Source organism: Sander lucioperca, chromosome 6 (assembly GCF_008315115.2).
Source record: "Sander lucioperca isolate FBNREF2018 chromosome 6, SLUC_FBN_1.2, whole genome shotgun sequence".
Lineage (NCBI taxonomy): Eukaryota > Metazoa > Chordata > Actinopteri > Perciformes > Percidae > Sander > Sander lucioperca.
In genome coordinates, this window is record NC_050178.1 from 15,923,165 (window position 1) to 15,935,241 (window position 12,077).

At 38.2% G+C, this 12,077-nt stretch overlaps 1 protein-coding gene across 1 annotated transcript in view; it reads right to left on the reverse strand.

Moving 5' to 3' along the window:
• Positions 1-951: 951 nt before the first annotated feature.
• stmn3 (stathmin-like 3) overlaps positions 952-12,077 on the reverse strand; it is a 34,968-nt gene continuing 23,842 nt past the window's right edge. Inside the window, exons 2-5 of the mRNA XM_031277291.2 lie at positions 8,965-9,060; positions 7,424-7,602; positions 4,615-4,806; positions 952-1,267 (exon numbers count right to left, since the gene is read on the reverse strand). Coding sequence (XP_031133151.1) covers positions 1,208-1,267; positions 4,615-4,806; positions 7,424-7,602; positions 8,965-9,060 — 527 coding nt within the window. The 3' untranslated portion in view covers positions 952-1,207. The remainder of the gene's footprint in view (positions 1,268-4,614; positions 4,807-7,423; positions 7,603-8,964; positions 9,061-12,077) is intronic.

A 12,077-nucleotide genomic window follows, 5' to 3' on the forward strand; every position in this document is an offset into this window, starting at 1 on the left:
TGCATCATGTACTGTATGTACATTTCATCATATTGTTCATGCTGACTCTCTGCACGCACTTGCTTGCTGAGACATGCCATACTTTATGAAGCTTGGCAAACAGTTTAACCATCTCTCTCTCTCTCTCTCTCTCTTCCCCTTCCTGATTCCATCTCAACCAGCTGATTGAGGGTGTTGGCTCTTTTATTTGAACCAATCAGATTTTGCCACAAAACTGCTCCTTTCTGCTCACACACCCCCCACTGCCAGCCTTCTATTTACAAAATACACTTTATGTTAGGGAATGAACTTAATGTTACCCTAGACACGCTGAGAGCCGTCATTCTCGTAACACATGAACTCAATTTGTGTACAGACATCCATGGTGCCAGATAATGAATCCTAGAGACTGATAATTACTGCACAATGTTTACTGCTAAGAGGTCAAATATACATTTCATATATTAACATGCTAACCGAGATGTTAGAAGGCCAATATGGTAACATGCGGCAACATCAGCTTGATAACTTCAAACTGTTGTTAGTAGGCATGTTAGCACATTAACATTAGCATGTTGTTACCTACAGTGTCACAGATACGTTCATCTGTGTTATTTCCTCAGACTTTGAGACGCTCCGTCAGACCCACAGAAGACATTATACAACTGCTTTAACAAGCTGTCGACTGAATTGAACTTCATGTGTAAAACTATGGTAGAGTAACCCAGTATAAAATGTTATGTTGTAGTAAAATTAATTCTGCTAAAGTATCTAATTAACTTTCTCTTCTTAAAACAGTTCAGTTTTTGCCACCCATGACAACTTAAAATGTTGTTTTAGAGCTTTAAGCTGCTCCATGGCTTCAGGTCTTTGGGCTGAAGGTTCTTTCAATGTGCACACATCACATTGGCCCACAGGCCTTAAAAGCTTTGGATAGTCCTGGCAGGAGTCATGATTTTTAGAACACAGACCTTGTTTGGCTCAGGATTGTACTTTATTTCAGCTGAACTTGACTCTGCTATCAGAACACGTATCCACACTTCTTCAAATATGTGGTTTACCAAAAATGAAACAGATGAGTAACAGTATTTGGTGCTGATTAACAACTAGTTTGGGTCCTGAAAGGTGCACTGTAGGGTGATATAGGTGAATACTGAACAATAGGAAAACGTTGACACACAGAAGAGTTTCAAAAGTAACATCCACTGACAGAGGGTAGAAAACCTCTTCAGCCTGAGAGGCCAGCCTGAAGCTCCTTGTTCCTGCGTACCTCAGCAGCGTGGACTTCCTGTAAAATAAAGCAATAAACTGTAAACTGTCATTCACATGATGGAAAATGAAACTTAATGACTAACATAAGGTGGGGCTTCTGTGGAACTTGAAACTTAAAGGTACAACTTTTTTTTTTTTATCCCTGAAGACTGGAAACACTGCTGACCACTGAGCTGCTAAAACTCTCCAGAAACATTATGCAAAGATGCAGTAACTTTGTGTTCCAGGAAGCCCAGTGCTCTGTTCAACTTGGTTTTCAGCCATTGCTTGTCTGCTTGATTTTTTGTCATTAAAACTCACTAAAGAGGCTTCTGTATTGTCAGCTTCAAGCTCTTCTCCACAGCAACACTTTCCTGCTATGCATGTTTCTGGATGGAAGCTATTTAATGTTGAGCCTTCCTGAGGGGTTGGTGGTTGAATAACATGTCTAGTTTTAGTTAATGTTTAACATGCAGTACCTGCTCTCAGCCACCACCTTTGTTTCTTTTTACAGTAGTAATTCACTCTAGTTTACAACCACCAGGGATACTTACATCACATGCTGTATGTCAAACTCTGTGGATGAAGCTGCATGTTTCCAAAGTGGAAACATTTAGAATCACTAAGTTACATCAACAGTGCTCATTTAATAATGACTTTCAACTGTTTTTACTAATCTTTGTATTTATTTTGTAGGGTATTCATGGCATATAATTGATATTTTTTTTCCCTGGCTTACTAAAATTTTATGAACAAACACATTGTCTTTAAATACAAGATCTGCTGCATTTCATGAGAAGTGAACTAGAATCTGCCATCAGGGCTGTCCCAGTCAGTGGCTGGAAGTGATTTGAGTTTGACATCCGATAGTGTGATGCATAGTAAAGGTACATGTGTGAGAGGGTTGGATGGAAGATTTATTTAAATAACTAGAACTTTACAGTAACCTCAACTAAAAATCACTTGTGTAACATTAAAGTTACATTTAATCCTTATGAGTTTCATTATATCAAACCTAATTGTTGTTACTCTTTATGTTTGCTATTTCTTCAGCAATAGCCATTCAATTAATTCAGTAACGTTCATTCATCCTGCGTTGGATTAAAACTGAGTACCACACAAGAGATTCACACATGCATGGAAGAGAAAAGCTTCCGCAGGTGCGCATTTCATAATGCAGAAAAAACAGCCAGTGCCATTGGGGAAATTAGAGGCGTAGCTTTTATTGACAGTTACTCTTCTGTCAACCCTGTCTCCTAAAAAAATGATGTTCCCATACAACTAAACTGTATCCTCAATTACATTTTAAAGGAAATGTATTTTCTCTCAGATTACACATCCTTGTACCAGCAACAGGCGCACGTTGTAAAACAGGTGCAGTTTTAAACATACGGTTAACGTTATGATTTGACTACAACTACTTGGGGAGGTTGTTATGGGAAAAAAACCTTATTGTAAATACTTATCTCTGTCAAATATTGTTTTACTAGGTTCAGTCTTGTGATGTCTGGCATGTAATCAATTCTAATCAAGAAATCAGACAAATGTAACCTCACCATGTTCTGTAAGTTTAGCAAGGTACACTATCAATCATGTACACGCATGTACACATTGTGTTCATGTTGCACCTTAGAGTATCATGTTTAAAGAAAATTAGGACTCCGAGAGGAGACTCTTCTCTCTGTGATAGTTGTACGCAAATAACAATCAATAGTCTATACTTAATTGGTTATGCCTGTAGTCGGTTGATGTGTCCGGGACAACTCGTTTTTTCGGTAGCCCTGAAATGCAAAACATGACAGCAAATCGCCACAACACACCAGCACAACACAACAGCAAATTACCACAACATGACAGCAAATCGCCAAATTGCTGTCATGGTTTGCAGTTCAGGTACACCGTACATTTTTACTTGCAAATAAATTTGCATTGAGTGAACTTCTGCAACCTCTAGTGTCTTAATGGCAACCAGTCCAAACCATATGACGGTATCGGCCCTTTATTCTTCCCCTCTAATACGACCCACAGGAGTGTTTCATAAATTAGCGCCCTAGCGGTGGCAGTAAAACGACCTTATATCTAAACCAGAGTCCTTAATGCTGTGAAACAGTCTCAGTTTGGTTAGGTTTATGCACCAATACTAATTAGTTAAGTTTAGAAAAAGATTGTGGTTTGGGTTAAAATCAGAAGCTACTTCGTAGCTCCGTTTGTTCCGCAAAGTAAAAAAAAACCTCTGATCAACACCAGCAACTCTGTTTACTTTTATAGTCAATGAAGCCCGGTCTCCTGGGTGAAAGTCCTTTGTTTGTTTGACCCATCCACCACCGCAACCAACCTCCTCACCTTACTTCCTGCTTTGCTCCCGTCATAATTACTACGGCCAGTAGAGGGCGCCGCCACTGGAAACCTAAATATAGGTCGTAATTGCTACTTGAACAAACAACATATGCAAGCATTATTTTAGGGGGAGGATGGTCAAAATGTGTAATTTCAAACATTTTCTATTAATAAAACACACCCATTGTTACCACCAGTAACCAGGGGTGTTGCCAAATTAACCAGGACTAAAATCTTAAGGAATAGTTCCTTTTCGGAAATACACTTATTTGCTTTCTGGCAGATAGTTGGATGAGAAAATCATACATGCTTGTGAGTCCACTAGGGGTGTGTCATATTATATCTTTCACAACAATAACATCATTTTCAAAATAATTAAAATTTTAAAATAATAAATATCATTTTAAACACGTTTAATGGCAACATTCTGACTTGTTGACATAATTGCCTGTTAATTTGGCAACTTTAGATGTGCACTGTGTTGTACTATTTACATTTTATACAGAATCTGAATCTCACTTTGAGTAGTTTTTTGGTTTTACTGAATATTTGAAGGCAAACTGTTAACGTTTAGGCTGACTTATAACACTATACACTTATTTTGTTGCAATTGTATGTTCTTGAAATATTAATATCAGTATTTCTTCGTATGCTCAAGAATGTTATCATCCCAGATATACCCTGAAATATTGTAATATTATTTTAGGGCCATATCCCCCACCCCTAGTATTAATTTTCTCTTTTAATCTTCTCATTAAACGTATGTTGACCTTTTTCTTTAAGAATTAGAACTTTAACCAAGTAGCCTTAGTTCCCCAGTCACAGCCATAAGGGCACAGTCCTGTAAGCAACAGGTAAACTGTACGACCACAATGAATTCCTTTTTATTTTAAGGTATGTGTGAACACTTCTAATCAATATGGGGAAAATGGCAATTGTGTCCACTTTATGCTGGTTTGACATAATCCAAATTGTTAGAGAGAAACATTCGGGTCACATATGTTTTATACCCACAATAACAAATGATCACAGAATGGGAAGACTTGCTTTTTCACGTAGCCTTTGTTTGAGAGCATGGAGGTGGGCCTCCCGGTTCTCCTTGCTGATCTCCATCTTTTGGATGAGCTTCTCCTCTGTCTTCTTGCTGAAGATGTGGGTCACCTCGCGCGCCTTGTGGAGAACCTTCTGCTCGTGCTCCCTCTTCTCCGCCAGCTGCTTCAGCACCAGGGCCTCCTGGGACTACAGCGGGGAGGGGGGGCACAGACAGTGAGGATGAAGTCACTGTGATGATGCCTGTTCGTCGAGTAGACCTGCTGTCAAGTAGCTAAATTTCCTGACAGCTTTAAAGGTACAGTCAATAAGACATTAGTGCACAAAAAAACATAATAAATCTGCAGGGGTTGGCTTTTACGTTTCAAAGTGGTTTAATAGCTCATGCTGTTTGGAAATAAAAACTTGCCAATCACTGAAGTTTCAACACAGTCCCTTAGTTAATCCCCACCCTATTGTAACAGGTTTTACTTGTACTGCTTGATTACAGCACTATCTGCTCAGTGATGTTTGTTCCTGTTGCTGTGCCGTAGGTCTATTGTCTTTGTTTCTATGTTGCATAATTGTCGTCTTGCACACCCTATTAATTGTGCAAATGTATGTGGCTATAATTATGACATAACACTTCCTTGTGCCAGTTAGGCAGTGGCAGCTGAGCTGGCAGACATTAAAAAGTCTTTACAGTGTCTGGAATTGTCCTTCATTATACAGTAACCTTTGGTACCTTTCGGTAATCTCAGTGTGCAGTCAAAATATATCAAATGGTAATATAGCCTTACAACAAACACAGACATTTAATATATCAAATACTTGGAGAACAAGTTGTGAAGCAACTTGGTATTCACAATGAAAATGTTTTGTCTGTGACAGACAGTGTCAAGGTTGGACAAATACACACCAGGTTCTGAAGGCTACTGCCAGCAAAACACACAATGTGAAAGCTTACATTCATCTGAACTCTGTTGAAGATGTTTTAAATAAAAACAAATAGATCCAACGACTGCATGTCGTGACTGCACGTTTTATACAGCACTATAGCACAACAACAACAACAACAACAGTTATTTTAAACAAGTAACATTTTGAAACCTGATTATACAAAATATTCTACTATTTCTATTCTATACTCTTTTGTTTTGTTAAAAAATTATTCCAGCAAAGTGATCTTTGTAGTAAAGGTGCAAATACAGCAATTATCAGAAAGTGTCACATATCTATAAAAGGAAACTAAAATAATGACTGTTAATACACTGGCCTGGCTGTGTAAATGTAAAACAAACAGAAAGGAGGGCAAGAGCCACGCAACATTGTTACAGCCAATCAGCAACAGGCAGCGACAGTTGATGGTAGGGGGGGGAGGTGGGGAGGCAGCATTTGAATGTGCAGGCCAGTAATAGAGCTCAACAGCACACAGCGGGTTCAGGAAGTAAAAATGCAATGCAATTTCTACATTGACAATTGGAGTATAAGCCATAAATCGTAACCATCGATGGTAGACTTAAAACCAGCATGCTGACATGACTAAGCGATTGTATATGCTCATATAGACACTAAAAGTTCATGGGGCACCAACCTTGTTTTGAGATAAATGTCTTTTATTTGCGATGTCTTCGATAAGTACTTTATTTCCCACAATCCTGAACAATCCCACAATCCCACAGTGATGCCTCTGATTGGTGGAACTCATGCTGGTGAGGAGGGGGAGCTGTCAGTACCCGATCTGTGCTGCCTGCACAATCCGTCATGTGCATGCGCAAGATGATAATTCTGTTTCACGAGGATTTACGACACTGCACGAATCACGATCTGTTCCACGCTTCTGCTGTTAGCCTCCACTGGGAAGCTAATGTTAGTTTAGCTAACAGCTAATTCGGCTAACCGCTAGCTGACAGCTTGATTCAGTCTAAAATAATGTTAACTCACACTAAACACTGGGAAAAGCAGGCTACAGCTGACTTGACAGCTGATATATATTTTAACGGTTATTTTCAGGTTTATTTTGAGGGTCTTTTAAAGTTATTACATGCTGTCTCAGCTCAATTAGCTGTTAGCTAAACTAACGTTAGCTTCCTTTATTCAGTGGTGTGCGGTGGTTTATGGGATGAGTAGTTCCTTCGCTCGATAATGAAAATATGTACACAGTCATGTACCTTCGACTTTTGTGGATTTTTTGTTCGTTTTTTCACTCAAAATGATATTGATGTATGCTTATATCACGGCACGTCTGGTTAGCCTAAGGCATGGTCTAAAACTGTGCAACATAAGGGATTCCCATAAATCATAGTATCTGCATGTAATATCATCTTACAAACTGCAATTTTACATCCATCACATGGATGATACAATGACTGAGCCAAATTTTGATTTCAACTGCGTGAAAAATTAGAAGATAAGATAACTTTTTATTTATTTAATTATATATATGTATATATATATATATATATATATATATATATATATATATATATATATATATATATATATATATATATATATGTATATATATAATTCACTTTTTAAGATCTTAAGAATGACAAGACTTTAGTTAACTCTATTATGGGTTTTAAAAATAGGTTAATATTACATTAAGAGCATAATGTTGTTTAATAAAAACAATCTGAGCTATTATAGAATCAGTACGGTGGGAGAACAATGACCTGAAAATTCTCAACTGAAAATGAAAGGAGCTTGATGAGCTTAATGTGGCTCAATGCAGATGAATCACCTTTAACTAGGTCAAATAAAATAAAAAGATATGCGGTGGTACTCCATCATGAGACCATACTGTGATGACATATGTGCATACCTTCCTCCTTTCCTCAGCAGCCTCCAGCCTCTTCTGGAGTTCCTCCAGGGATACCTCCCTCCTCGGAGGGGAGGGCAGGGGCTGAGCCTGGCTTTTGTCCCCGAACTGATCCAGATCCTTAAGGAAGACCTCAAACGACTGTCCCGATGCTCGCTTGTTCAAGCCCTTCACCTCCAGGTCTGACACAGCCACGATAAAACACAAGTTAGTGAGCTGTTTATTAGGTGCAAGTTTTTTTTTTTCTTTCCTTTGGTCACTTTTTAAAATTTTTTTTTATATATATATATATATATATAAGAGTGGTGGGTGATACAGCTCTTGACTGTGTCTCAGCATTGTTGTCAAAAATACTGTATTTGCGGATGCCCTGCAACGCCCTGCTATGCCCTATGCCCTGCTATGCCCTGAACTGCTACAACTATTCTTTCCAGTCATAGTTCCATTATCTTTCTTGTTACTATAATTGCCACTGTTCATCATACCAACTGCTATAATCATTATGATTGATATTTCTCCATATCTATAGATCTGTATCAGTGTCTCTGCGTCCCAACTGGCACCGGCAGATGGCTGCCCACCAGTGTAAAATGTATGCCCCTCTGCTTATAACCTTAAGATTAACAATTTGCAAGACTCAGTATCTATTGGATAAGGGTGGCTTTAACTTGGCCAAAAGGCCACACAAGTATGCTTACACATCCAAACCAAAGAGGGCAGGTGCTGAGCTGAAAGTGAGCAGATCATAAAATAATCATTACATTATATTACATTACATGTCATTTAGCTGACGCTTTTATCCAACTGCAGGGTTATAAGTGGGCATTCGAGCCCTGCAGTGAGCAAGCTATTTATTTGTTTATTACAAAAGGCCACACTCCCAGTACAAAGTGCAGCAGAGCAAAGACATTTACACTTAATTTAAAAAGCACTTAATTACAAAAAAAGGCATTTTGTTCAGTGCTCTCACACAGAAACCTGGTTGAGTATTTGTCCCATACAGCAATATGACTTTTTTTCATTAGCTAGTTCCAACAACCACAGGCTCATTCAAAAGCCTGTGGTTTTTCTAAAGTGTTATTTGTCACAGGGACTTTATTTGTACTTATACTGTAACCTGCACCCTATTTTTCCCATTCATTAGTGTCTAAGTGACTAATGTCAACATTTTCTTTTGAAATTGGTCCAGTATTGAGCAACAACGCTGTAACTGGCAGTATCGCCAAAAAAGTGTCTGACAACATAACGGAAATATCCCTAATCCCTACAGAGACCTTTTTGTTTAATATGAAACAGCTCATAAATCACCAAACTCACCAGACTCCATGTAAATATACAATACTTTTACTAAATAAATGTAAATGGGTAAGTTAAGGGTTTATTTCAACCAAACCAGAGTAGTGATTGTTGGAACAGTGGAAGACAAACCAAGACGGCTTTTGGTCTATCTAGAGTTTGTCAGACAGACAGGCAGACAGGCAGGCAGACAGGCAGGTAGGCAGGCAGGCAGGCAGGCAGACAGACAGACAGACAGACAGACTGACCTCCATACTGATAGAGGCTGTTGGGATGTGGCTGTGTGTAGAAGCAGGAGCAGAGCAGAGACAGCATTGACATCTCCTTGATCTTGTCTGTGTAGGCTGTTACAGAGAGACAAAAGACAAAATGTTACATCTGAAACTACTGAAAACCATGTCAACTTATTGTGACAGAATCAAACTTGAGTTACCTCTTTGGGTAATTTAGTTAGCAATTTAGGCTAATACATTACAGAAAACAGCAAGAAAGAATTGGAATTGGGTGCCTTTAAAGGAGAAATATGCTCATTTTCAGGTTCATTTTTTCTAGAACATGTCAACATGGTTTAATGTTAAAACACCAACCCGGAGGTCCCCATTTACCCAACAGTAAAAACTCCGCTGGATGACTCGCATCAAGGGTTGAAAATCGGCAACTTTCCCTCTTTATCATTTAGTTTAGCGAAGCGCCATTGAAACCATTAACAACACTGGCTTAGACGCGTCATCCTCGCCAACTCCACCCTTTTGTCCAAATATGGTCACTTCTGGCTCCATGATACCAAGATGGTGACGGCAAAACGCCACAAACCAATGGGTGACATCACTGATGCTATGTCTATTATTTTTACAGTATATGAGCTAAACAGAGAACAGAGCTGTGCGGCATGTCACAGATACTCCACCCGATACGCAGCTGTCATCCAAATGTGGTGGAAAACTATTGTTATGACCGCGGTGTATTCACATAATATTTGTATACTATGTTTACCTACAGCAGCAGCCTGTAGTTAGCTGATTCCAAATAACGTTAGCATTGTTGTTACTCTAGCTAACAGGAGGTAACAGGCTAAATTTGGTAGCAGTTGTTGAGCTTGCTAACTTAAGAGAGGCAGGGGGAATGTGATTGTCTGAAAGGAGAGAGGGTGGTGACAACACCATTGTCATGAAAAGTGGGATGAAATTAAAGTGTTGGGGAAGACTTATGAAAAAGAGATTTTAAAATAAAAATGTCTAAAAAATTAAAAAATTAAAATGATATAAAAGTCTAATTCTGTTATCATGAAATGAAGAGATAACGTGTCATATGAGTTGAGTTTCAGTAGTTCATAATTTGTTGATTTATTTAAGTATTTAAAGTGACAATATGTAACTTTTAAATGTTTCTGAAACTGTGTAATTTTTCATCTGATGATCATAAATGACCTCTAACAGGAAACGAGATTAACAGTGAAAAGAACGCTATTTTTGTATAGTTTTTAGTTCGGGTCTGATTTTTCCCAGGAAGTCACAAAATGATTTTCGGCAGGTAGAGGGGGCTACAGAGCACACATTCTGATGGGTCACAGAATTTGGTGTAATACCTGAAAAGGCTGCGGCGCAGATCAAAGGTAATCTTTTTTTTTAAATCATTTAACGTACATCACTCATATCATCATCATTGGTAAACTGTCATGCCAGTCTGTACGCAGATGATTTATTTTACATTCTGCAAGAGGCTCTTAAAAAGACTTAGTAATAAAAGCTGATAAAACAAAGTTTATGCTATTTTCCAGAACCAGAGCGATAGATTACACTAACCTTAATATTTCCACTATGAACGGACATACGATGAAAGAGTCACAGAATATAAATAACTCGGCATCTGGATTGACTAAAAGCTCTCATTCAAATGTTATGTTGATAATCTTGGGTGCCGACTCAGGCAAAAAGTTGGCTATTTCTACAGAAATAAAAACATCTTTCCCACTATTTGTAGAGAAAGGGTTGCTGAGGCAGTTTTCATGTCATTCTTGGACTACGGTGATGTGATTTATAGACACTTCATGCTCTTCAACTCTTAAATCTCTAGACTCAGTCTATCACTCTGCCTTGAGATTTATAACCGTTCATGGCTATGGTACCCATCATTGTGTTTTATATGACAGGGTTGGGTGGTCTTCTCTACAAGCGAGACGTGATACTCACTGGTATCTCTTCATCAATAAGGCTCTTATTGGAAAACTACCATACTACCTGACTGGCTTGGAAAAACTGCTTTTACTTGTAGTGACCGGACTACTGGAACAAAATACAGCACTCACTTGTACCTTTTGTACATTTTTGAAATCTGATTTTAAACTTTCAAATTTCTACTTGTAATTGCTTACATAATAGTATTTTCTTTTACATCCTAATTTTCCTAATTTTATTTTAGGAGCTTTTTTTTGTTCTTATGATGGTGTAGCTTTGTATAGTTTTTTTGTCTTTGTAATTGACTTGATGTCAATGGTAATAAGGTTTGCCCCTCAATGATATCTCAAGTATAAATAAAGGTTTAATATATGTTTATACATGTCATGTAAACAGCATATTCTGTTTGAATATTCCAAATAAGGCCTTTTTCCGAATATAGCATTTTACGATTAAGATGTGGGATATGCCGGTATTATTCTGACTTTAGAAGCATTCTTGGACATGTATACAACACATTCAGAATCTGCGTCTCAATCAGGTTTTTTACCACAGTTTGTGACAGTTTACGGCCTCTTGCCTGTTCACGGCTTATTATCAGCTCTGTGCGTTGCTCTGGTTGTTGTACCCAAACCCAGCCAACAGTTTGCAGGGCTGCAGTAAATATGCATGCCCAAAAGAAAAGAAGGAGAAGAAGAAGACATAATTCATTGATCCCCAGGGGGGAAATTACATTTAAATTACATTACAGAAACACAGCTACTTTTAAACTTGATCAATATTCCACTATTAGTTTTGATACAGGTCATGTAAACAGCATATTTAAGCATAGTTCATAGCATAGTTGGATATTCCGAATAGGGCCTTTTTCCGAATATAGCATTTTCCGATTAAGACATGTAGGATATTCCAGTATTATTCAGGTTTTTACAGGCATCCTTTGGACTATGGAAAGCCAAACTGTTCAAATACACGTGATTTCTCACACGTAAACAACACGTAAACAGCACGTTAACAACACGTAAACAACACGTTGATTTTTCACACGTAGACAACACGTTAACAACATGTTAACAACACATTGACAACATGTAGACTACGCGTAGACAACGCGTTGTTTACGCATTCATTTCACGTGATTTTGAGCCATTTGGCTACTTCTCCAGTTTGAATGGGTGAGTGTCCTA